This window comes from Halichoerus grypus, chromosome 4 (assembly GCF_964656455.1).
Source record: "Halichoerus grypus chromosome 4, mHalGry1.hap1.1, whole genome shotgun sequence".
NCBI lineage: Eukaryota > Metazoa > Chordata > Mammalia > Carnivora > Phocidae > Halichoerus > Halichoerus grypus.
The window spans coordinates 57,368,233-57,395,477 of record NC_135715.1 but is presented as its reverse complement, the minus strand read 5'-3'; the positions used below and the strand labels follow the sequence as shown (position 1 = coordinate 57,395,477).

The following is a 27,245-nucleotide window of genomic DNA, read 5'->3' as shown; positions in this document are numbered from 1 at the left end:
TTATTGCCAAAGAAATATTGCCAAGAAATTATTGCCAAATCCAAGGTCTTCTAGAAGTTTTGCAGTTTCAGCTCTTATATTTAGGTCTTTAATCCATTTTGAGTTAATTTTTGTATATGGTGTAAAGTAAGGGTCCACATTCATTATTTTGCATGTGGATATTCAGTTTTCCCAACACCATTTTTTTTAAAGATTTTATTTATTTATTTGTCAGAGAGAGAGAGCACAAGCAGGGAGAGAAGCAGGCAGAGGGAGAAGCAGGCTCCCTGCACAGCAGGGAGCCCGATGCGGGACTCGATCCCAGGACCCTGGGATCATGACCTGAGCTGGAGGCAGGTGCTTAACCGACTGAGCCACCCAGGCGTCCCTTCCTAACACCATTTTTTGAAGACTATCCTTTCCCCATTGTGTAGCCTGGCACATTTGTCAGAGATCATTTGACCATATACATGGGGATTTATTCCTGGGTTTTCTAGTCTGTTATATTGGTCTATATGTCTATCTTTATGCCAGAACCATACTGTTTTGATTACTGTAGCTTTGTAATATGTTTGAAATCAGGAAGTATGATGCTTCTAGCTTTGTTTTGCTTTGTCAAGATAATTTTGGCTATTCATAGTCCTGTGAGAGTCCATATGAATTTTAAGGTTTTTTTCTGTTTTTGCAGAAAATGGATGATGGAAAAAAGGTTGTACTGGGAAAATGTGCCAGTAGGGATTGCATTTAATCTGTAGATTGCTTTCAGTAGTATTGGACATTTAAACAGTATTAAGTCTTCCAATCCATGAACACAGGATATCTTTCTGTTTGTGTCCTGTTCAGTTTCATCTAGCACTGTTTTATCATTTTCTGTGTACAAGTCTTTTATCTTTCTGGTTAAGTTTATCCTAAGTTTATTTTATTCTTTTTGATGCTGTTGTAAATGGGATCATTTTTTTAATTTCCTTTTCAGATTGTTCACTGTTAGTATATAGAAATGCAAGACATATTTGTGTGTTGATTTTTGTATACTGTAACTTTGCTGAAATCATTTAGTAGTTCTTAAAGTTTTTTGTGGGTTCTTTAGGGTATCTATATACATGATCATGTTATCTGTGAACAGAGGTAATTTTACTTCTTCCTTCCCTATTTGTATGCCTTTTATTTCTTTTACTTGCCTGATTGCCCTGGCTAGGACTTCCAAATGCTATGTTGAAGAAAGTGGCAAGAGTGGGCATCTTTGCCTTTTTTCCTGATCATAGAAGGCAGCTTTCAGTTGTTTGCCATTGAGTATGTTGGTTGTGGGTTTTTTATATATGGCTTTATTATGTTGAGGTAATTCTTTCTATTACTAATTTGTTGAGTGTTTTTATAAAAAGATACTGAATTTTTTTCAAATGCTTTTTCTGCATCAAAAACTTGATTCTGTTAATATGGTGAATTACTTTGATTTGTGTATGTTGAACCATCCTTGCATTCCAGGAATAAATCCCATTTATTCATGATTTTTAATCCTTTTAGTGTGTTACTGAAATTGGTTGCTAGTGTTTTGTTGAGAGTTTTTGCATCAGTATTCATCAGAGATAGTGGTTAGTAGTTTTCTTGTATCTTTGTCTGATTTTGGTATTAATGCTGGTCTCACTGAGTTTGGAAGTGTTCCCCTCTCCTCAGTTTTTTGGAAAAGTTTGAGGATTATTGTTAGTTCTTTAAATATTTGGTGGAATTCTTCAGTGATGCGCTTTGGTCCAGGGCTTTTCTTTATTGGGAGGTTTTTAATTACTGATTTAATCTCCTTACTTGTAATATGTTTATTCTATTCAGATTTTTTTTTTCCCCTTTAGGACTCATTTTTGGTTGATTTGTTTCTAGGTATTTTTCCATTTCTTTTAGGTTATCCAATTTGTTGGCATGTAATTGTTCATAGTAGACTCGAATGACCGTTTTTATTTCTGTGGCATCCATTTGTAATATCTTCTCTTTCATTTCTAATTTTTGTTGTTTGAGTTTTTTCTTTCTTTCTTAGTCTACCTAAGGGTTTATAAATTTTGTTGATCTTTTCAACAAACCAGCTCTTAATACTGCATGGAGCACTGGATGTTATACGAAAACAATGAATTGTGGATCACTACATCAAAAACTAATGATGTATGGTGGCTAACATAACATAATAAAATTAAATTAAAAAAACCCAACTCTTAGTTTTATTAATTTTTTCTATTTTCTATTTTATTTCTGCTCTAATCTTAATTATTTCCTTCTTTCTGCTAACTTTGGGTTTAGGTCTTTTTTCTAGTTCCTTGAGTTGTTAAAAAAAAAAGTCCCTGAGCTGGGTGCTTTTTCCCAACTTTTGGGAGCTGTGTTGACTTCTTTCTGCAGTATTACAAGTTCTACAGCATCCCAAGATGCTGAGCTCTCTTGTGTTCTCAGTTGTGTCATGTCTCCCCTGCACCACCAATTAGAGTATGCTTTTCCTAGTCAGTCCTCCAAGTCAGGTGAGACAGAAACCAGTTGCTTTGTAGCCCCCTGAAAAGTAGGAATGTTAGAGATGCATTCTACTTCCCCCTTTCCCTCCCAAGGAAGAAACAGGGCATTGGGCTATTTCTCTTGATCTTTAGCTGTGTCAGCCTAGGGGGGGGGCTGCCTTGGATGAAATGAAATGGCTTTTCTTACCTGTTTCATTGCATTTGAACTTAAGGTACTACAATTTCCTAACTGGTTTCTGGCATTCTCATAAAGAGATTTATTCTCATAGAAGGGAATAAAAATTCAGATCATATATTGTTAAGTTAGTGTTTCTGTGGGAGGATGAGGTTTAGGGCTTCCTATTCTACCATCTTGCTGATGCTGATGTCCATAGTTTTGGGGGGGTGCTTTATTAAGTAGGCATGACTGATTAAATCATTGGCCACTTGGTTGAGCTTAATCTCCAAGCCCCCTTTCCTCCCAGAAGGGTGGGCAGATATCATGTGGCTCAAAACTCCAAACCTCTAATCAGTGTTTGTCTTTCTGTCCTGGCCTGTGGCCTACCTGAGTCATCTCCTTTGTAATACTAGGGGTGCACCATGAGTCACTTCATTAGCATAAACTGTCAGATGTAGTGGAAGGTTTAAAGGTTGTCCAGACACTGGGGACAAAGGCCAGCCAAATTCTTTATTACACATGCATATTGCAATCTAATCACATAATATAAAATTTAAAGGGTATGAAGATGTACAAGGAAGTATAAATCTCCCACCCACCTGTTTCTCAGCCACCCAGTTTTTCTCCATGGAGGCTGGTACTATTTTTTAAGTTGTTTTTTCACTTAAGTAACAGTTAATTCTCTTAAAAAAGTAATAGGTTATTTCTTTTCCTCTTGGCTATTGCCTTACTTTGAGGATTTGAAGGACTGTTTTGTTCTCCAGACAGTAATGAATATAATACTATTCCTTTACATTATGTCTTAAAATGAGTTTGTTACTGAAACACTAGTTGCTGGGATAGAAAAGTGAAAATAGTCTTTTGTTTTTGTTTTTGCTTTTTTCCCATGAAAGTCACCCCTCTCCCCGATTAAGAATACTATGTTCACTGTAAAAAAAAAATTGGGGGGGGTGGAATAGTGACACAGAATAATAAAAGTCTTATCATTTAATGTTTTCCCATCTTTTTTTTTAGTTTGTGTGATTAGTGAATGGGTACACTTTTAAACATACTTTATGTTAAAAAACCCCACACAATTGAGAATAGAATCTAGAGTTTTATATCCTTTTTTTCCCACGTAACACTACTGAGATAGTTTTCCTATATCATTAAATAGTCTTCAGTAATATGGTTTTACCACTTCCTTGTTTTTGCATGTTAAGAGTATTTCCAGTTTTGTGCGCAAATTAACAAATCTATTAGATTATTTTGCTCTAAGGTTTTTTTCTTGATTGATTTTAGATGACTTAAAAGTTAATTTAATTATTTACTATTTACATCTTACCTTCTTATATTGTTGATGATAATAGCCAGAACTATTGTTTCAAGGTAGGTAACTTTCTTTTTTACTAACTTGCAGTAGGGCTAGAGCTTATAAAATCTTCAACTTTAATTCATTAGACTCTCCTTTTTAAATATCAGTATCTTTTTTAATGATTTTTAAAAATGTTCTTTAAATAATACTTTAATTGCCCTTCAGTTCTTAAGAAAAGTGCACAGGTTATATTTTATATATAGGTATTTATATTAACTTATTTGGTATAAGTTTTATGTTTATTTTGAATGTTTTTCCTCCACAGGTGAACTATTGTCTCCTTTTTACTTCTTTTCCATTATTTCAAATGAATGCTTATAAAGGGGCACTGTGCAGGAGGTATAAGGAGAAATTCTCGAGGAAATTTAAAAATAGGAGTGGGGATTGATAGATGCCTAAGTCTGATAGTGTGCATAAATAGGTTTTAACATTTTATTGAAGGGTCCAAAATAAAATCTGGATGTTTTGTCTGTTTCCCCTCTTGCTAGGGTCCTGTATTAATAGGAAGTTCTCAAGGTGGTGTCAACATTGAAGATGTTGCTGCTGAGACTCCTGAGGCCATAGTTAAAGAACCTATTGATATTGTAGAAGGCATCAAGAAGGAACAAGCTGTCCGGGTATGTTGTATTCTGAAAAATTTCTGTCTAGCTTTATTGGATAATTGTAATACTTAAAAAAAAAAAAAAAAGAGAGAGAATTAGTGAAGTGATTGACAAAACTTAACATGCCTGACACTCAAAATTTTTTTTAATATCTTGTTTGAAATTGAAACTTTTAGAAGTATCTACATTATTTCCTTTCTTTCCATAAATATTTCATTACTTGTCTTTAAAAGGTAAGGATTCTTTTAAAATAGGCACTCTACCATTGTTATACCTAGTAAAACTAATAATAATTCCTTAATATCATTACTTACTTACCTAGCCATTCACATTCCCTTGTCTCAAGTTTTTCATTTTTTTTCTTTTAAATTTGTTTGAGTTGGGATCCATTTAAGGTCTTTCATTGCTTTTGGTTATTGTCTCATAGGTCTTTTTCTAATTTAGAGGTTTTCTTTCCCTCACTCTCTTCATCTTCTTTCATTTGTTGAAGACACTGGGGTGATTATACTTTATTGTTTATCATAGTCTGGATTTTACATCCCCATGGTGGCATTTAATATGTGTCAGCCTCCCCTTTATTTCCTGTAAAATTGTATGGAAAGGTAGGGACACTGTCTTATATATCCCTGTGATAGATCAGTGATTTTATTTTTGGGGGGGTTTATGGGTGCTTTTGAGAACCTGATGAAAGCGATGGACTTTTAGTGTCTGCACATACAGAATAAGTTTTGCCCACAATTTAACTAGTATTCTGTATAGTCCTTTTTGTGTGCTTCTCCCCCCCCACCCCATTATCCACCCTTCCCACCCCCTGCCAAAAAAAAAAAAAAAGCCCAACCATGAAGTTTAATACCATGGCCTGTGAGAGTTGCTTGGTAAGGTTGGTAATACTGCTATTGAATTAAATTGTTTAGTTTGGGTATGAAAAATAAGTGACCCATCTTAAAAGAAAAGTTTGAATATTAAAGTTTGAATGAAATTACCATCTATTAGTGGGAAACTATGTCAAAATAAGCTTATGATATTGAAGTACAGTAGAATAGGAATTTTTGACTGGCACAAAGGTTTAAAGGAGATAGAGAAATTACTCTGATAATGTCAGTTAGGCAAAAGAATGGTATAAATCTTTAAATGGGACAGAGGTTCGATTCATTAGGTAGTTATGTAAGAGTGATGACTGGACGGTTAAATTTAGATGAGAAAGAATACTTGATTTACAAGACTACTTGAAGGCATAATCTACTAAGATTATAGCTTTTTGAGTGATGAACAGAAATAGTACCTAGCATAGCATTTGGTAAATTAATGTCATTCTGGGTTGATCAGAATTCTGTCGTAATTCTCAAATGTTTAGATCTAAAATGGTGGATTATGACCTGGTGAAAATCTTCCTTAATGAAATAAAATTTCATTATTTCTCATTTATTTCTTATTCTTTATTTGAAATAAGTCTTTTTTTTTTTTTTTTTAAGATTTTATTTATTTATCTGTCAGAGAGAGAGAGCATACAAGCAGGGGGAGCGGCAGGCAGAGGGAGAAGCAGGCTCCCTGCTAAGCCAGGAGCCCAATGCAGGACTCGATCCCAGGGTCCTGGGATCATGACCTGAGCCGAAGGCAGATGCTTAACCGACTGAGCCACCCAGGTGCCCCTGAAATAACTTTTAGTTGAAAATGACATTTCTTAGCTTGATTATCTACTTTATTGGCATTTGATTTTTTACAAAAACCATATTCACCCTTAAAGAATTTAAGATTTTCTGTAAAAATGTATTGCAGCCTTAGACAGCAGTTGGAAAAGAGGTGAATGTCCTCCATCGTGTTTTTGAGCAGTGGTAGCAGTTAGAATAAGCATATAGACATGTAGCTTCTGTACCAGTGGTTCAGAATTGCTTATGGAACTTCAAAAATTGTGGATGGCTTGGTCCACTGTAGAACTTGTGAACTGGAACTGCTGGGTTGGGACCTTGGGATATGTATTTAAAAAATAAATAAATAAATAAAAAATAAAAAGCTCTTCAGGTATATCTAGTTAGGAATTTCTGCTCAAGACTATAAACTCTTCTATTAGATTGGAAGCTTAAGTACCTATATCTTTTGGGCTTCACTTACATCAGGTACTCTGTAGATTTTTGAATGAATGCAGTTATACTGGTTTGACTGAATGTGTCCTCTGCTTGGTAGACATTCTTCATCAATTACCTAAAAGGTAAAATCAGGTGATTTAGTATTTCTGCTATCATTTGGACCATTGGGATTGTCAGTCTGCCTTTTATATGTCATTTTAATAAAATATAAGCCTCTTCTTCCAGTTTAGGTTTGCCATAAGGCTTAGAGGCAGTATGGAGGCTATGGAATAAACACTGGAACTGGAATCTAGGCAAATGGCAAGTCACTTGACCTCTCTGAATTTCTTTCTCATTTATAAAACGGGCATACTACTTGCCTTGTGAGAATTTTGAATAAAAAGTTTTGTTTAACCATTTAGTAATAGTAGCTGCTATTTGAGTCATTCATGTTTGACTACAAATGATTCATGCTTATCATTTTAATGATAAATAATAAGGTTTTTTATTTATAAGAATTTAATGTTGATTGGATAGATGCAACATACCTATACTATAATAAAGAGACAAATGAATTTCAGCTTGCACAGAAGATGGGATTTCCACCTAATATTGTGGATTCTGCGGCAGAAAATATGGTCAAGCTTTACAACCTTTTCCTGAAATATGATGCAACTATGGTAGAAATAAATCCAATGGTAGAGGATTCAGATGGAACTGGTAAGGTATCTTTTTTTATCAAACATTAATGATGTATTTACCAATCATATGTTTCACTAAGGAAGTTGAACTCATAAGGGAGTGAACTCACTCCTATGTAGAAACTTATTTTATAGTAAATAGAATGAATGTGAACAAATATTAAAGATACCTATTAAAATAAACACTTTATATATTTTTGTACACACGGGGGGGTTAATGCTGCACTGTACAGTATGGGGGTTACTAGCCACATGTGGCAATTAAAATTAATTAAAATGATATATGATTAAAATATTCCTCAATCGAACTAGTCACATTTCAGCTGCTCAGTAGCCACGTGTGGCTATCACATTAGGCAGCACACATACAGAATACTGCTGTCATTGCAGAAAGTCCTTTTGGGCAGTGCTGATTAGAGTATCCAGTGTGGTAGTGAGTAATGGCTGTAGTTATGGGAAGTAGCCGTTTTAGTCTCCCACAAGTTTCAGACTTTAGAGTCATCATGGATCTTTATTATTACAAAGGGTAGACTTTGTTACTTGAGTCCTTTTAATAGTTTTATCCACCAGGGAAATAAGATTAGCTTGTCACTTTGACACCTTTTCTTTTGTAAGTGTTTAAAGATTCTGAATTATCACACTTTCCATGTATAGTTATTTTAAAAATATAAGTTGCATTATTGTAGCTTAAGTTTTTCTTGATTATTTTTTATTTAAATTCAGTTAGCCAACATACAGTACATCATTAGTTTCAGATGTAGTGTTCAATAATTCATCAGTTGCATATACCACCCAATGCTCATCACATCATGTGCCCTTCTTTTTTTTTTTTTTAATTTTTTTTTATCATGTGCCCTTCTTAATGCCCATCACCCAGTTACCCCTTCTCCCTTTTCTTGATCATATATTAATTACTTTTATTACTGTTATTGGATTTTGTTTCAAGTCACTTTGGACATTGTAATCTCTTAAGCATTTGTAGATCCTCTTTCACTTTTATACTTCTAATTATTTATATTCTTTATTATACAAATTGATTTTTGGTTATATTCTTTATTATACAAATTGATTTTTGGTTGGTCATTTATATGGTTGTATAAAGAATGAGTAAATTCTCTTTTGATCATACAGGTAGTTTATAAAACTAAAAAAAAAATTTTTTTAGAAAGGGTAAAGGCACATTTTAAAAATGAGATGTTCAGTGAAGGAGAATTATTTGTATAAAACAGGTATTTCTTTTTTTTCCTTATGTAATAATAACATTGAAAGCAAGATTCCTGAATTATTTTCAGCTGTGGAATTCTGCAGCCATATTCTCTTGCTAAGAGAATGTCTTTGTTCTCTTAAAAACCATTTTTTCCCTTTGTATTTAGTTTCTCTTCTTTGTATGCATTTCTATATATTTTGAAGGAGTTATTTTTCTTTGCTGATTAAGAGCATTGTATATTTATTTTAGAAAATTTGCACCAAGGAATATCGATAGGTTGGAAAAAACTCATATAACCTCATTACCTAACACCATTTTAATATTTTAGTAGTTCATTTCAATCTCTAATTGGGAACATATTGTCTATTCAGTTTGTATCTGTCCTTTTTTAAACTTAAAACTATATAATAGAATATTTTGATGTTAAATATTTTTCAGTTTTTAAAGGCTTATATATTATTTGTATATAAATATTTGCAGTCTTGATTCGTATAGATTCTTAGAATTTTTGGGTCAAAGAAGAGTAATATTTTCACATATGTTTGATTATTGGGTCAGGATAATAACATTTTGAGATGTATTTTGCCAGATTGTTGTCTGGAAAAGTTGTTCTAACATACACAGTGTCCATTTCATTGCCTACTTGTGCCAGAAGTGAGTTTTATATTGGGTTTAAACTCTGTCAAACTAATAATCAGGCAATGGTATCTTAATTTATTTTTCAATTCTTTGATTACTTGTGATGTTGAGAATTTTTCATGTTTATTGGGCATACATTTTCCTCAGTAGACTGCAAATTTTCTGTTGATGTCTTTTGGTAACTGTGTTAGTTTCCTGTGGCTTCTATAGCAAATTACTACAAATTAGGTAGCTTAAAACAACAGGTACTTAATCTCCCAAAATCAGTGTTACATGAATTCAAGGTGCTCCCTCTAGAGGCTCTAGGGAAGCCTCCATTCCTTGCCTTTTGTAACTTCTTATGGCATTCTGTGATTTGTGGCCGCCTCATTCTAGTTTCTGCCTCTCTCTTATAATGATACTTGTGATGTAATTTAGGGCCCTTCAAGATAAACCAGGATAATCTTCTTCTAAGATCCTTATTTTAATCACATCTGTAAAAATTTTAACATACAAGGTAACATTCACAGGTTCTTATGTATTAGGACCTGTTTATCTTTGGGTGGCCATTATTCAGCCTATTACAGTACTCAAAGGAAGCTTTTTTCATCACTTCAGATATTTTCTCCTGCCCCATTCTCCTTCCTTTCTCCTTCCAGTATCACATGTTAGGTAACTTCTTGCTGTCTAACAGGTCACTTTTTTTTTCAGATTGGGTAACTTCTGTTTATCTCTCTTCAGGTTCAGGTTCATTGACCCATCTCCAATTAATACATTGTTAAGCACAGCCAGTGAATTTTTCATTTTAGGTATTGTACTTTTTAGTTCTAGATTTTCCATTTGGCTCCTTTTGATAGTTTTATTTTCTACTGAGGTACCTATCTGGTCTTTTATTATGGCCATATTTTCATTTAAATCCTTAAACATATTTAAAAGAGCTTTCGGAGTCCTCTGATTCCAAATCTGGGTTGTGTTGGGTTTGGGTCTTCTTGACTGCTTTTTCTCTTTATCGGTGGTCATATTTTCCTGTTTTTCCTTCACTGATCTAGTTGTATACTGGATATTTTGGGAGCTACGGTATAGAGACATAATTCTTTTATCTTCCTCTGAAAGAGTGTTGATTTTTTGTTGTTATTAGTAGTTAACTTAGCTGGACTTCAAATTTTATCTCTTGTGTTGGGTAGCCTTCAGGGATAGCAAGGAGAATGTTGTAGTTAATTGGAGTGAGGAAGGGATAAAGCACTGAAAGATGAAGTTGGGATACGTAACCTTCATATTAGCCATTTTGGTAGAGTGCTGGAGGTAAAACCTGATTAGAGTGGATTTAAGGGAGGATGGTGGGAGGAAAAATTTGTGCGATGAGTTTAGGCAAAGTGGTTGGCAGATGTAAATATTTTAGGTTTTGTGGCCCACATATGGTCTTAGTTCCTGCTGTTTTTCTTCATATCCTTGTTCTTCTCCTTCTTCCTTTTCTCTTCTTTCTTCACAACCCATTCAAAATATATAAAAATGTGAAACCCTTTCTTAGCTCACAGGTAATGCAAAATAGGCATAGGCTGAATCGGACCCCTGAGCCATAGTGGTTTTTTGCTGATGCTTGATTTAAACAGACAACTCTTTCAAGAATTTTTGCTGTATTTGAAGAGAAGAGTAAGGGGGAAGAGGTGGCAAAATATTTTTTTTCTGCTTTTTTATGGTGGGAGAAATAACAGCATTTTTGCACATCATTGGGATTTAGCCAGTGGCAAAAGGGGGGGCAGTTTATAATGCAGGAATGATAGAATTGCTGGAACAACGTCCTTAAGTAGGTAAGAGGCAGTGGGGTCCAGGGTGCATGTGAAGGGGGATAGCTTAGTGCTTGGCTGGTTAGTTTTTGGTAATTTTAAAACAAATTTTGAGTGTTTTTGAAGTGGTTTTTTTTCCCCTCTTTATCTGTTATCATTTGCTTAGGATGAATGTAGAACTAGTAACTTTGATGAGCAGTTTTAATTCCCAAATATTCTTTTTTAATAAACAATTTGAATACATTGTGAACATAAATTGAAATACTTTCAATAAGTAACAAAACCTTTTTCCCCTAAACTGAGAACATTTGATTATTGGATGGTTTATTGTGTTTGTTTTGAAATTAAGATCACTTTCTTTTTTTTCCTTCAAAGTGCTGTGCATGGATGCAAAGATCAATTTTGATTCTAATTCAGCCTATCGCCAGAAGAAAATCTTTGACTTACAGGACTGGACCCAGGAAGATGAACGGGAGAAAGGTGCAGCTAAGGCAAATCTCAACTACATTGGCCTTGATGGAAATATAGGCTGTCTAGGTACCATGTATTGTTATGTTAAAGTTGGGTTGGCTGAACTTAATTTATTTTCTTTGTGTTTGTTGTTTATACACGTCATTTTCCCTCTTGACAGTAAATGGTGCTGGTTTGGCTATGGCCACAATGGATATAATAAAACTTCATGGAGGCACTCCAGCGAACTTTCTTGATGTTGGTGGTGGTGCCACAGTCCATCAAGTAACAGAAGCATTCAAGCTTATCACTTCCGATAAAAAGGTAAGGGCAGGGCTTATGTTTTAGAATTTGAATGACGAGAAGTAACTTGATTAATTAGTAGATGTGATCATTACAGTAGTAGAGCATTAAATTTCAGAAGACCTAACTAGTTTAGAAAAAGTTACTGAAATCGATGCAATAAAAGTTAACTAGAAAAAAAGGTAAAGTTTCCCACTGTAATTTAGAAAACAAGATGAAGATATATTAGATGGTATTAGGTAATACTATAAATGGTAGTGATCTGGTATGGGAGCCATTCCTGTGGAAAACGGCTGGAGATGGTAGTTGACCACAAAAGCCCAGAGATCTGGAAAATCTATAAAGCTACAAAGAAGAAAATTAAAATTACCTTTAATGCTATCTAGAGATAATTTTTGTTACTATTGACTTGATCATTTTTTTGACTTCTTAATGCTTGTATATTACACACACACACACACACACACACACACACACTCACATTCCCTGTCTTTCTCTCTTTCTGTTTACATATATATCTTTATAGAAACAACTTTATTAAGATAAAATTCACATGCCATCTAGTTCACCCATTCATAAATATATATCTTTCAAAACACATAGTTTGAGTTTTTTGGCTAGCATATCTTGAACCACTTTTTGCATTCACTAAGGTGTTCTTCTAAAACACTCATTTTAATGTTTGCATGAATCTTTCATATGTAGATAGGCCATAAGTTAGAACTATGATTTTATAAGTGATTATCAGAATACAAGGGATGTGAAGCATCATGATCCAAAAGATGTTCAATATTATCAATCATTTTTTAAAAATATTTTATTTATTTGACAGAGAGAGACACAGAGAGAGGGAACACAAGCAGGGGGAGTGGGAGAGGGAGAAGCAGACTTCCCTCCGAGCAGGGAGCCCGATGCGGGGCTCGATCCCAGGACCCTGGGATCATGACCTGAGCCGAAGGCAGGCGCTTAATGACTGAGCCACCCAGGCACCCCAATTATCAATCATTTTTTAAAGAAGTATATCTACTATATGGCCATTGTGAGTTTTGTAAGACTTGTGGAAAAATAAGATAGTGGCTTCTGTGGAACTAGTTTTACTGAATTCAGAACTGAGAATTCCTCATTGGTAAGGAGCATTTCTTACTCACTGTTGCCTCTTCCTGTGGCTGGCATAGTACTCAGTGCATACAGAGGTCATTAATAAGTATTTATTATTGATGCTGCTGACAATGTACCTTTTTACTTATGATGTTAGACTCTAGAATTGTTTTTAAAAAATCTGTTTTACCACTTTTTGAGCCTCTAGAATTATTTGCCATGTTTCGTTTTACAAAAAGCATTGAACTGAAATGAGAAATAAAAGTGCTTTATCTTCCCTGTTTAATAACTATTCAGAAAATAAACAAATCTTACTGGAACTATATTTCTATAGCTTTTTTTGGCATAAGCTCTAAAAGCAGAGTATTAGCTAATTATTTAACTGTTGAGTACTTACTAAGGTGAACTAGAATTCTAATTATTTTTCTAAGTATGGCTTTTAGGGTCTAGGTACAAGAATGGAGAAAAGCGTATGAAGAATTTCCATGTTGTGGACTGACAGGAAGGGCATTGGAGTTGGAAACAGGCCAGGAACCCTTGGAGACAACATGGATAGCATTGAAGTAGCTGTATACTTATTATGTCTCTTTGTGTTGGACACTGTACTTGGATTTGGGAATACATGGTTACTTTGCTCAAGGCATTTATAGTCTGACTGGGATGATAAACTAAATGTAGTATTGTGGAAGAACAGAAGTCAGAGCTGGTAACAAGTAGGAGAATCAGGGAGGCCTTCACTGAATGAATGATTCCTTGAACTGTCTTGAGAAATTGAGTGAGTTAGGCAAGAGGAAGAAAATATACAAAGATATATAGAGTCCAGGGATGCCTGGGTGGCTCAGTTGGTTAAGCGTCTGCCTTCAGTTCAGGTCATGATCCCAGGGTCCTGGGATCGAGTGCCGCATCGGGCTCCCTGCTCAGCGGGGAGCCTGCTTGTCCCTCTGCCTGCCGCTCCCTCTTCTTGTGCTGTCTCTCTTTTTCTATCTCTGATAAATAAATAAAATTTTAAAAAAAGATACATAGAGTCCAAAAAAGACCACTGTGTTTATGGAATGGTAAGATGCTTATGTGTAAGAATACAGCATTATTGGAATGAATGATTAATGTTGGCAAATTGAGACCACATTGTAAAGATCTCTATCTGTAGTTAGGGAGTTTGGATTTTAACTTCCTTACCCTAGTCCATACAAAGGGATATATATATATATATAATATATCCCTTACCTTTTTGTTTATTGTTTATTTATTATTTAACATTTTTTTTTTTAAGATTTTATTTATTTATTTGACAGAGAGAGACAGCGAGAGAGGGAACACAAGCAGGGGGAGTGGGAGAGGGAGAAGCAGGCTTCCTGCCAAGCGGGGAGCCCGATGTGAGGCTTGATCCCAGGACCCTGGGATCATGACCTGAGCCGAAGGCAGACGCTTAACAACTGAGCCACCCAGGCGCCCCCTTATTTAACATTTTTTAAAAAGAAGGTAACTGTTAATAGAGGATGAAATGGAGAGGAGGGAGGCACTGGCGGAGAGATAATTCAGTTGTTACACCTGCTTGTGCAAAAATATGAAGAGGTCCCTGACAAAGGTAGTGTCAGTAAGAATAAAGCAAAGAAACCCGATTTAAAGGCATGTCTGAGATAGAATCATTAAATTCATTTTTTCCTTTTTGTTGGGAGGCCATGGAGAAGGGTTGGTTAGGTTAACATTAGGACTTTTGTTTGGGGAGAATCATTGGGTGGCAATGCCTTTTGTGTAGTCAGAGGCAAAGTAGAGAAATAGGTATTTCTGACTGAATGTGTTAAGCTTGGATTGTGGTGACTGTCTAGCAGGTGATTATAAGGATACTATACTTCTTGTAATGGTTGGATGTATATTAAGAAAGTCCTCAGTACTTTGAGAAAAGTTGAACTGTTAGGAGTTGGTAAGATGACCCATGTGAGTGAGAGGCTGAAACCAAGAATGTGAACCCCTGCCACCCCCGGAGCTGAAGGATTGAATAGAGAAGGAAGACCCAATAAAAGAGAGAAAGAACAAACTGATAGATAGTTGGAGATTAGGAGAGAGCAATGACATCCAAGGCCAAGGTAGAGAGTTTTGAGAAGTAAGGGATAGGCAGCAGTGTCCATCTGTAGGAGTGATCAGGTAGAGTAAGGACTGAATTAATGATTGGGAACCCTAGCAAGAATAATAGGGGGAGAAGGGGGCAGAGACCAGGTTATAATGGGTTCAACTGTGATCAGGAATTGAGGGAGTAGAGACTTCCAGTAGAGATTATCCTTTCAGGGTATTTTCTTCCTTCCTTCCTTCCTTCCTTCCTTCCTTCCTTCCTTCCTTCCTTCCTTCCTCCTTCCTCCTTCCTCCTTCCTTCCTTCCTTCCTTCCTTTATGTGAGAGAGAGCATGCGTGCGTGAGCATGAGTCAGGGGAGGGGCAGAGGGAGAGGGAGAAGCAGAACGCCTGCTGAGTGTGGAGCCCACCCTACAGGGCTCCATCCCAGGACCCTGAGATCATGACCTGAGCCAAAGTCAGAGGCTTTAATGACTGAGCCACCCAGGCATCCCCAGGGTACAGAAGGACATAGAGGACATAGTGGTAGCAGTCGAATGGGGGTGGGGTTGAGGAGAGCTGTTTAGTGTCTGTTTGCTTTCTTGTTTGTTTAGAAGACCAAGAATATGAGCTGTATCTAGCTAGAGAGAGAGGAGATTTGAGGATGAAGAAGAAAGTGAGTTTAGCTAACAGAGTGAAGACCCGGAGGAGATACGTTGTAATGAGGTGGTAAGATTAGTTTTAGAGAGGAGGTTAACTCCTTCCTTGAGGTATCATTGGAGAAAGGGAGATCACATCTAAAAATTAGAGAGCTGGAAGTGGGATAGGAGGCTTATGAGGAAAGTGAGAGGTACGAGGCCGACCACTAAAGAAAGGATTGTTGATGAAGAGTCATTATTGTACTGTTCTTTAGGTTATGCTAATGTTTCAGGGTGGTTGTTGTTTTAAACTTTTTAGGTCTTCCTTGAAGTTGGAGTGAGTAAACTGATTGACTGGAATCATCCAAGAGTGCATTATTTGAAGGGATGGCAGAGGCAGACTGGTCTTGAGAGGAATGGGCATGGAGGAATTAAGCATGCAGGTGACAGTATCATTGGAATGCTGAGCCACAGGTTCCAGGCTCTGTGGTGAAGAAAACCAGATCTGCTGAGAGTCTGGGAGATTAGATCAAGGTTGAGAGACTAGAAGCTTTTAAGAGGAAAAGACTGGGTTTGATGGAGTTGGAGGTGAGAGGCAAAAGGAGAGGAGGTAGAGCAGAGAGTGGGATTTATACACTCGATATTCTAGAAACATTCATTCTGGTCAAGTCAAGGATTTAGCGTTGGTGATCATTAGTTGAAAGAACTGGAGGTAAAAGTGACATGGTAGAGATCCAGTAACTTTAAGGCTAGAGTGTTGGATGATGCCTGTGGTACATATCAAAGCTATCCAGAATGAGGTGGGACGCAGGAAGGAGGAGGGTGCATGCCAAGGTCATTGTGAATTCTAGTCTATTTTTTCATTTCTTAAAGGTCTAGAAATACTATTGGTAAAGATAAGGAATGCATAGTATAGTTCAGTGTGTTTCAACCTTTTTAATGTCGTATCATTCACAGAAAATGGTATTTCACTGGGGTATAGAAGGTAGATGGAGAAGGTTGCTTATGGTCAGAGGCCACTGGCCCAGAGGTGCTAGCTGTCCCAGAACCTTCCTAGCTGCCCTATGGGTAGAGGGTAACAATATCTTGGTATTTCTGTAACACATTTATATTTCACTAGTTGGAAGCTCTGGTGAATGAACTAATAAGACTTCTTTTTAAAAAAAAGATTTTTTGGGGGGAAATGATACAAGAACAGTGATTCAGATTCATCGGTGATGATGTAAGAATGCTGATCCAAACAGGCCTTGAGGTTTGGATGTGAAGTGTAGCTAGGAGTGGGTATTCAGGAGAAGCTGAGTGATTTTGAAGTTCTGCTTTGTGTGAGAATTTGGTTGAGATGATGGGGATAAATGAAGAAGGAATGATAGGTGGTAAACATTAAATTGGAGATCTTGCATGTAATGTTATCTTATATCATGATCTGGGGCAGTCGTGTTGGTGAATGGCTATGTTTAATAGAAAACAAGTAAATGGAATCAGGGAATCTTGTTCATATGGGCTAGGAGAGAAGAGACTATGAGCCAGGTGTTGAAATCACCCAAGTTGGGGAGAATGCGTTCTGGTGGGTGGTGGACTGCATAAACTTTAGTGATGAGAGCTGCAGAGAATGTGATGGTCTGGCCGGAAAATATTACCATGGAATTAATTTGTATCATAAGGCACAGACACTAGTATTTTCTTGAGAAGGAAGGACACATACTCCTTGCTTTTAGATTTTAATCTACAAAAACCGTTTTATTCACAGGTACTGGCTATTCTGGTCAACATTTTTGGAGGAATCATGCGGTGTGATGTTATTGCACAGGGTATAGTTATGGCTGTAAAGGATTTGGAAATTAAAATACCTATTGTGGTACGGTTACAAGGTGAGTGTAAAAGGTATCTTGCAATTGTTCCATGAACTCTGATTGTTTAAAAAAAAAAAAAATACAGTTTTCAAATAGCTTTATCTTTTAAATGAAAATCTTATGTAATAGGAAATTTTTAAAATGTGGGTTTAAAAAATATTTCTCACATCGGGGCAAAATTATGGGTTTTGCTTGGTATATAATTTAGTATGTTATTTATTTGTTGTGCTTTGTTTTAAATTCTGACTTACCTGAGTTACCATTGACATGGTAAGGCAAGATATTTCTGAGGTAACTCCAGACTTTTACAGTATTTTCTTTGGTTTTAGAAGCATTTATGTTAAATGATGGAAGTACTCCTATGTTGAAATTTCATATTGTGACCAACATTTTAAATGATTTTGTGCATATATTTAAAACACCTTTATATTTGCATAAATCATTTCCAGGTACAAGAGTTGATGATGCTAAGGCACTGATAACAGACAGTGGACTTAAAATTCTTGCTTGTGATGACTTGGATGAAGCTGCTAAAATGGTAAACAGGCTACGTTAACCTAAGGATAAATTTGCAAAGTGTGTAAGATGGGTGATAGGTATAAGGGGTTCAGTGCTCCTAATATTTAGCAGAAACACTCATTATTGGCAATATTAGCTGGTGCATTTTAGAATATAAGTTAGTTTATTTTTATTTTTTTAAAAGATTTATTTGAGAGAGAGAGTACGAGTAGGGGGCAGCAGAAGGACAAGCAGACTTCCTGCTGAGCAGGGAGCCTGATGTGGGGCTCAATCCCAGGACCCTGAAATCGGGACCTGAACTGAAGTCAGGCACTTAACCTACTGAACCACCCAGGTGCCCCTCATTTATTTATTTTTAAAGGAATTTTTGTTTTATATAAATATTACATGGTTAAAGCAAGGTATATTCAGAGAATCTAGGTTTTATACTTACTCCTGTTTCTTCCTTCCCCACACATAACCAGTTTTTTAAAGAAGTTTTTAGTTCATCCTTTCACTTTTTTAAAATAATAAGCAAATAATATATGTGTGTGCGTGTGTGTGTATATACACACATACATATATATATATACATATATATATAATCTCTAGTTTCTCACATTGTATGAGGATAACATATATTTTACCTAATTTCTTTTACTTAATAATCTGTCTTGGAGCACACTCCATGGTAGACATAGAGGTGTTTTTAAAAGAGAACTTTTGATTCTTTCCTACCGTTGTTTATGGTCATTTCATGGAATACTCTGGGGCTGTATGGTTTAATCAGCAGTAGGCTTTTGAGATTTGCTGAGTTAATGTGATATCATTTCATAAAAATAATAAAGGTCTTATGTCCTTCTTTGGGACATACTTTGGGAAAGTACTTACTAGTAAATAAAAATCAGTGCACTTTAGTGACAGATTTATACTCAATCCTGAGTTTATTTTTTAATTTATTTTTTTAAAGATTTTTATTTGACAGAGAGAGACACAGCGAGAGAGGGAGCACAAGCAGGGGGAGCGGGAGAGGGAGAAGCAGGCTTCCTGCTGAGCAGGGAGCCCAACCTGACCCGTGGGGCTCCATCCCAGGACCCCGGGATCATGACCTGAGCCAAAGGCAGATGCTTAACCCGCTGAGCCACCCATGCGCTCCTCAGTCCTGAGTTTAAATTAAGATTTTGGGCGAGGGAATGGTAGAGCAAAAGTGCTTTGTGGACATGGAAAAAAAAGTAGAAGAATCAATCAAATCTTGATCAAGTAGACCATGAAAGATACAGGTGAACAGTTGATTTAAATTGTGACTGCAGTGTTTTTCTACTGACTGAGATTATGGAAGTTATGACAATATTAATAATAATATGATAGTAGCAACTGCTGCCACTTATTATTTATTGTGCATGCAATGCTAAGTTTTTTTTCAGGTATTATGTCATTATATTTGATTATATAATTTCTGTTTTTATAGATGTGGAAACAGAGGCTAAATAAATTAACTTATTCATCAAGATGACATGTCATAAACATCAGAGTGGGATTTGAACCCAGGGTGCCTAACTTTGAAACCTTTTCTTAACTACTCTCCTGGGCAAGAGAGAAGCTGAATTTGTGTTTGGTGTTAGACATGTTTCATTTTAATCTTTTGTATGGTACCAGCTGGTTATCCTCAGACAGATTATAGATACAGCATTGGAATTCAACTTGACAAAAAGTGAAATACTAACTTCTAGACCCAAGCTCGTATCCTGATATTGCAAGTTAAGATCGTATACATACTATTAAACAGACTTCGATTAGACGTGCTTTGCATTGTGTGCAAAATAAGGCACTGTTTCTGCCTTTAAAACAGATAAAATTGAGGCAGTAAAAAAGAGGTGTGTGTGTGTATGAAATCAGAAGATATTGAACTGAGGTGTGAGTTATGAAGAGTCTCAGATTTGACAATCTTTTCAAGAGTGGCAAATGCTTGTGTGAGTGTGAAGTGATTTATAACAATGTCAGTATAGCCCAGATGTTTTAAGTGAGAAAGATTGAATGTGCATTAATTTCACATTTACTGGTAGTTCTGATTTTATGGTTTCATGGAAATAAGAGACAAAGATGCTTTGTTTTTTCCTTTCAGGTTGTAAAACTCTCTGAAATAGTGACCTTAGCCAAGCAAGCCCAAGTGGATGTGAAATTTCAGTTGCCAATCTGATCGGAGAACCTAGTGGATGGCTGAAGGTGTTAAATGTGCTATAATCATTAAAAATCCTGTGTTCTGTATTATTATTGTTCCTTTTCTCTTTAGTGTGTGGAGATTGTAATTGCCAGCTAGACACAAAAACTTTCAAAAGTATTTGGTCTGCATTTAATTCTACTGTTCAGAGTGGGCTGTTTGTATAAAGAATGTATAATGCAGTGATCTAGTTTCTTTTATTGCAGCTTTCTTTTTCACTTCTATAGAATGTCACTTGCAATATGCCAGTTTATTGTTAGATTCAACATTCTTCGTTGATAAGAGTCCTATGAATAAAATAAATATGAAGATAAAGCTTTATTCTTTAGTGTTAGAAATATATCTAATAACTAGCCTCATTAGTAGAGCAATGTATTAAAACAATGTTTATATAAGAAGTGTTTATCTTCGACACCAAATACCTATCTAAATATATCAATTACTATTTATAAAAAGAGCTTTCAAACACTCCCCAGAATATTCTTTTAAGTATGTCAGTGAAGTAACTTGTTATTTGAACATTGTTTTAATCATTATAAAACACTGATTACTGTAAGTCTTCTTGATCCTGTGGTATTGATAAGAACTGGTAGGTTTGTATCAAATAAAGGTATATTCACTAAGGACTTGGCAGACAAAATTAACAATGTCAATTTGTTAATAAAAATCTCCCAATGTGACTTGGATTAATGTTTTTTCTTTTTTCTTTTAAGTAAACACAGTGGATGGTGGTGTGTTCATCATTGCACTAAATATCTTCAGGGAACCGATTTGTAGATCATGTACTGGGGCATGACATTACATATTATGGAGCTACCTATAGATACTTCCCTTGAATTCTGATGTTTATGTGTGTACCTTCTGGTACCTTCTTTAAAAAAAAAAAACATGTTTTCCTTTGTGTCCCTCTGTGTGTGTGTGTATATGTATGTGTGTATTAATCTTTTGTTCACTACTCAGAACAGTTGATATTTAACTATTAACAGTGTTAATACCATGGAAGGAAATACCAGCCAGGTGGTAGGCTATGTAACCATACTGATGAATATGAGAACTTTTACCTATTTTGATGTTCTTAACATGTGATCAGATATATATACTATGACGGGTCGCATAGCATAGTGATTATGAGCACAGAATTTGAAAGCGGGTCTGTCTGGTTTGAATCTTCACTCCACTACTTACTATCTGTATGAGTTTGGACAAGTTTTTAAATTTCAATGTATCTGTTTCCTTAGCTCCTTTCTCATCTTGACTAGAATTATTTGGTGGGGAGAGGGAGATAGAGAAGGACAGCAGGTGATGGAGGGGGAGGAGGAAAGAGGAAGAGAGACATTCTATAAAGAGAATATATAAAATATATATTTAAACCAACTATACATATATCATTATCAGTCTGCCCTTCCTGCTCATGTATTAAAATACTAAATTAGAGCCATTAAGCCATTGAAAATTGTGATAAAGTTATAATTAAAAGTCCAAGCCTTTGGCTTTTGATTAAAAAAAAAAAATTCCAAAAATTGCCAGCCAATGATGAACTCAGAAAAGATCGGCATTTTGTATTAGTTGGGGTCTAGTTGGGGTCTAGTCAGGAATTTAAAACAATGCTTGGTATTTTGGGGAGGATAAAATACAGGCTATTGGTAATACTAGTGTTTCAGTTACCTATTCTTGCATACTAGATTACCCTAAAACTAGGTGATTTTCAAACAACATTATCTCATAGTTTCTGTGGGTCAGAAATTTGGAAGCAGTTTAGGCAGGTGGTGGTTTTGGTGCCACAGTCATTTGGAGGCTTGACTAGGGCTGGAGGACCTACTTCCAAGATGGCTCTCATATGGCTGTTGGCCCAAAGCCTCAGTTTCTCCCCATGTGGGCCTGTCGACAGGGCTGCTTGAATATCCTTGTGACATGTCAGCTGGCTTCCCCCAGAGCCAGTGATCCAAGGGAATGAGGGAGGAGTGACATTGCCTTTTGTGTTCTCATTTCATTGTCACTTCTGCCACGCTCTTTGTTAGACGTGACTCACTGAGTCCAGGCCGCAAGAGAGGGGAATTCAGCTCCATTCTTGAAGGGAGAAGTATCAGAGTTTGTTGACATATTTTAAAACCATCACAACTCATGTTTGGAAACTGAAAGAGCAAACTGGATGCTGAGTTAACTCAGAGATTAGTAACTGCTAAGACTGAGGTAGTAGGGAGAATCTGGGAGCTGGGAGGACTTCCGTTGCTTACAGCCCTGAGGAGGAGAGTGCCTTGGCTTCAGTGGTGGGCCCAGGAAAACTACAAGAACATTTATCAGGGAAGGCAAGGAAAGAATGTTTCAAGGTTAGAGTGATCAATGGTGTCGAATACAGATAAGTCAAGAAACATAAGGACCAAAAAGTGTTTAGTGGAATTGAAACAGGACGTAACAACTTGGTAAGAGTGATGGTGGTATAGCTGTGGGCAGGAAGTGGGAGTTCTGTGGAGAATGGAGAGTGAAAACAACCTCCTCCTGGCCACTTAGACACCCTCCCACTGCAGCCCCCAAGCATCCATTCACCCTTGAATATTCTTTTTACAGGCTTGATCCTTCTGTCCCTACAGCCCTGCCTGCTTCCTGGGGGGCGGGGAGCCTACTTTAACATTTGAATTCTCTCCCTTACAGTTGAATAAATCCATCTGAACAACTCCACTTTCTGCATAGAATATAACCAATTTTGACTATGATAACAGCTTGCAGAAGAACCCAGGACACCAAGCCTGATAGATATTCATACTTTGTACCAGATGGGGTTTTAGAAAAACCACATGTTAAGGGGGAAAACATGTAAACACAAAAACAGGGAGGCAGGGAAGAAAGAAAAGAAAGAAGGAAAGAAAGAAGAAGGAAGGAAGGAAAGCAAGAATGAAGGCAAGCAGGCCGGTTGTACAACCGCAGCAAGCCCAGCAACCCCAGCAGGACATTGAAGCTTTTAATATTTTTTAAATTCTTTGGTGAGTTTTTCTGCCTGGTGACGAATTCTATTTAAAGAAATTTTAAGAGCGTGGGCATAAATGTTAGCAGGCTGGGGGGCAGGTGTGCTGTAATTACAGTCATGTTCTTTTGTCCTGTTGAAACGGAAGGGGGTGAGGTAGGACCTGTGGAAAAACCAGTTTTCAGATTTGTGTGATTTATTGTGTGGTAGTAAAAAATCGAAATAAGATTTAGAGGTTTACACTATAAAATGAAGAAAGGCAAAAGGTTGGTAAATCAGTTTTTGTCTAAAATGTGATTTAAAATGAAGAGGTGAAAGTGAAGGGATAAAATAGTAATCATTTAGGTGACAGCCGGAGAGAGGACTGGAGGAGGGAGGGTTGTGCTGAGCCAGAGGGACTTGAGATAATAAAGCTGCAGTGTCCTCCAGTGCCAGGGTTTTGCCCCCTGTCTGAAAGTTCTCAGCATTGAAGCTATGGCAGTCTTTGTTCTCTCTTTCAAAAATCTTGCTCTGTCAGCTGCTTTTTCCACTTTGAGGAAATTTGAGTATCTTTGTTATTCATGACTTTGCCTCACAAGGAGATAAGACTATGAACAACTTCTGTTTCTTCACAAGTAACCCGCTCCTATTTTTCATTTCTTCCAATCTTGTGTGTGTACATTGTTGTTTTCCTGTGCATTGCCTCCTCTTCATGGTTAGTGGGGAGGGAGGCCCGCCATGCGTGCCACCCCCACTTGCCTTCCTTCACTTGATAACTCTCACTGGTTGTGCGGTCAGCAGCAAACTTTGTCCGTAAGCAGCCATCCTGGGACATGAAACTGGAAGGGCTGAGCCACGAGGATCCAGTTGGTTACTTCCCAAAGGAGTTTGGTTTGCCCTCCACATCACCTCCTCTGTCATTCCATTGTTACTGTTTTCGTGCCTTTGGCTTTAGCCTTTATGTTCCCTACATGAACAGGCAGATATGTGAGGACTCTTGGACTTCACCTTACCCTGTCCATTAGGCAGAATAATGGCCCCTTCACAGATATCCACACCTAATCCTTGGAAACTATGCATATGTCACATTACATAGAAAAGGGACTTTGCAGATGTGATTAAGGCTATGTGGACCTTAAAATAGGAAGATTATCCTGGATTATCCCCATACGCCTTTTTTGGGCTTCTATAACAAAATACTGTAGACTGGGTGGCTTATAAGCAACAGAAATTTATTTCTCACAGTTCTGGAGGCTGGGAAGCCTACGATCTCAAGGCACTGGCAGATTCAGCGTCTGGTGAGAGCCTGCTTCCTGGTGGATAGGCGATGCCTTCTCACTGTGTCCTCACCTGGTAGAAGGAGCTAGGGAGCTCTATGAGGTCTCTTATAAGAGCACTAATCCCATTCGTGAGGGCTCCACCCTCTAGATCTGAGCATCTCCCAAAGGCCCCACCTCCTGATATTATCCACATCGGGCATCAGGTTTCAGTGTAGGAATTTTGGAGGGACAAATAGTGTTATAGCAAGGCCCAATCTAATCATATGAATCCTTAAAAGCAGAGAGCGTTCTCCAACTGGAGGCAAGAGAGAGGTGGCTAAAGGGGAAGTTGAGAGGTTCCCACAGGAGGAGAATTCAATATACAATTGCTGCTTCTGAGGTGTAGGAGTCCGTGTGCAAGGACCACAGAGAGGCCTTTAACTGAGGGCAGCCCTCAGCTGACAGGCAGCAAGGAAATGGAGATCTCAGTCCTACAGCCAAAAGGAATTGGATGTTGCTAACAATTGGAAGTGGTTTCTTTCCAGATGACCAGAGAAACCAGACAAGCCTATCTGGACTTCTGATCCACAGAACGGTGAGATAATAAATTTGTGGTGTTCTAGGCGCTAAGTTGGTGGTAATTTGTTATAGCAGCAATAGGAAACTTAATATACTAACATCCATACTACTGTATATTAGTTATAAAAGCCAAACTGAGGTCTCTCAAACTGAGGTGAAGGGCCATTTTGTAAAAATTAGAAATTTAAAATTTTCTAATCTGTCATGGACTAATTCTTTTATAAAATACAATCAAAACAATTACAAGAAATGATTTTTTAAAAGCATACAAAATATGAGCTCCAATTTTATTTTTATTCAACAGCATAAAACTTCAAATTGCTATAAAAGTTTCTAGATGCTTACTCTTTATCTGCTTATCTCTTGCAGATTTGTGAACTGTGGATCGGATCAGCATCAGTCCACAGATTACATTTTGAGTAGGACTGAGAAAAGCTCCATTACATCCAATTGTGAGGATGTGAACATAAAAATTGGAAGTAGGATGTAAACAAACATCTAGTGTTGAGAGGCTCAGCATTGAATAGTTTCTAGTCAATATGATGGTACTCACAGCTTTGTAAATTTGGGAAGAATTGCCATCAATCAGCAAAGCCACAGACTGCTGTGTGTCCCGGAGTCCAGTCAGTGCTAATCCAGAAAATCAGTTGAGCAAATTGGGGTATGCAGGGAGAGGGCCAGGGGTGGTCTGAGCCTCATGTCTGGTTTGTATGTTGCTAATTTGCCCACTAACATCATCAATGTCTTTGGTAGGAGTTGACTGATGACTAGTTGAGACCTTGCAGTCCTGCAGTTCAGGGTGACAGTTCCAGGGTGATGGGATAGACGTTTCATAATAAGGAAACTAGAGACAAACCTTGAATGGTTCAGGATTATTCCTATGGTCAGTTCTAAAAGCAGAAAAGCATCTTTTCTTCTGTTTCTGATATATGTATTTGATGAAACTAGCCTCGTTTTAGAAAAAGAGACCTTTGTTTCAGTGAAAATGATACATACTCATTGTAAAAACAAATAAAAACCTCATTGAGACAGAGAGTACCAAGACAAGTAAGACTCATTTGCAACCCCACAACCCAGAGATAACACCTGTTAACAGTTTGGAAAATATTCTTCGTCTTCTCTACGTCTGAGCGTAGGTGCACAGATATATGAATATACTTTTACGTAAGTGGATCAAAGTCTAGATACTGTGCTATTCTTCAGTAAACACTTAGGCATCTTTCCATCGTGTCCAATATAGGTCTACATCATTTTTAATGACTGCACACACACGAGAATGTATGTACCATTGTCTTACATACGCAATCTTACACACTGACCTTTGTTTCCTACATTTTCAACATTCTAAGTAGAAGAGGAGAATGCCCTGGTGCATAAATTCTCCTTCAGATAAAAACCTTTGAGTGGATTAGCTGTGTCGAAGCAGAACTATACTTAACATTCCCATGGCAGTCGCTGAGCAGCTGCTTTGCTGCAAGGATGTCCTGGTTAGTCTCCCACTCACAGTGTATAACAGTTTTTCCACGCCTTTGACAACAGTGCGTTGCTAATTCCAACGCGCAAAAGACATGTCTTCCCTGTTTAATGCTGATGAGGTTTCATCTGTTTACTAATCATTTGTGCAGGAGCACGTGTGTAACTTCCATTTCAGTGTTCTTTCTATTGACTTCATTCTAATTGATATTTAAGAACTTTTTGCATATTTGAGATTAGCCATTTGTCTATAATAGATTATGTATTTTATCATATGTAATTTTTTAAAAATCATGGTAAGAACACTTAACATGAGATCTAGCCTCTTAGCAAATTTTGAAGTGCACATACAGTATTGTTACTATAAGCACGGTGTTGTGCAGCAGGTGTCTAGAACTTACCCATCTTGCATAACTGACACTTCATACCCATTGAATAGCAACTCATTTTCCCCTCCCCCAGCCCCTTGGCAACCGCCATTCTAATCTGTTTCTATGACTTCGGCTATTTTTTTTTTTTTAAGATTTTATTTATTTATTTGGCAGAGAGAGAACACAAGCAGGGGGAGCAGCAGAGGGAGAGGGAGAAGCAGGCTTCCCGCTGAGCAGGGAGCCCGATGTGGGGCTCGATCCCAGGACCCCGGGATCATGACCTGAGCCGAAGGCAGACATTTAACTGACTGAGCCACTCAGGTGCCCCGACTTTGACTATTTTAGATGCCTCATATAAGTGGAATCATACAGTATTTATCCTTCACAGGTGTAATTTTCAATATAACAAAGTGTACCAATATTTATAGTTTCTGGTTTTCATGGTATACTTTGAAAGGCTTAATTTTGGTGTTAGTTCTGAGCTTGAGTTATGAATGCAGAGCACATGATCACTGGTTGGCCTCTGACCTAGAGCCAGGTGATCAGAGGCTCCTCACCTGTTCCCCATTCTTGGAATG

The 27,245-nt window shown here is 37.1% G+C and overlaps 1 protein-coding gene across 1 annotated transcript in view; it reads left to right on the top strand.

The window, feature by feature from the left end:
* SUCLA2 (succinate-CoA ligase ADP-forming subunit beta) overlaps positions 1-20,727 on the top strand; it is a 44,211-nt gene extending 23,484 nt beyond the window's left edge. Inside the window, exons 5-11 of the mRNA XM_036079395.2 lie at positions 4,462-4,590; positions 7,220-7,358; positions 11,324-11,485; positions 11,580-11,722; positions 17,229-17,349; positions 17,781-17,869; positions 19,952-20,727. Coding sequence (XP_035935288.1) covers positions 4,462-4,590; positions 7,220-7,358; positions 11,324-11,485; positions 11,580-11,722; positions 17,229-17,349; positions 17,781-17,869; positions 19,952-20,026 — 858 coding nt within the window. The 3' untranslated portion in view covers positions 20,027-20,727. The remainder of the gene's footprint in view (positions 1-4,461; positions 4,591-7,219; positions 7,359-11,323; positions 11,486-11,579; positions 11,723-17,228; positions 17,350-17,780; positions 17,870-19,951) is intronic.
* The last annotated feature ends 6,518 nt before the right edge of the window (positions 20,728-27,245 follow it).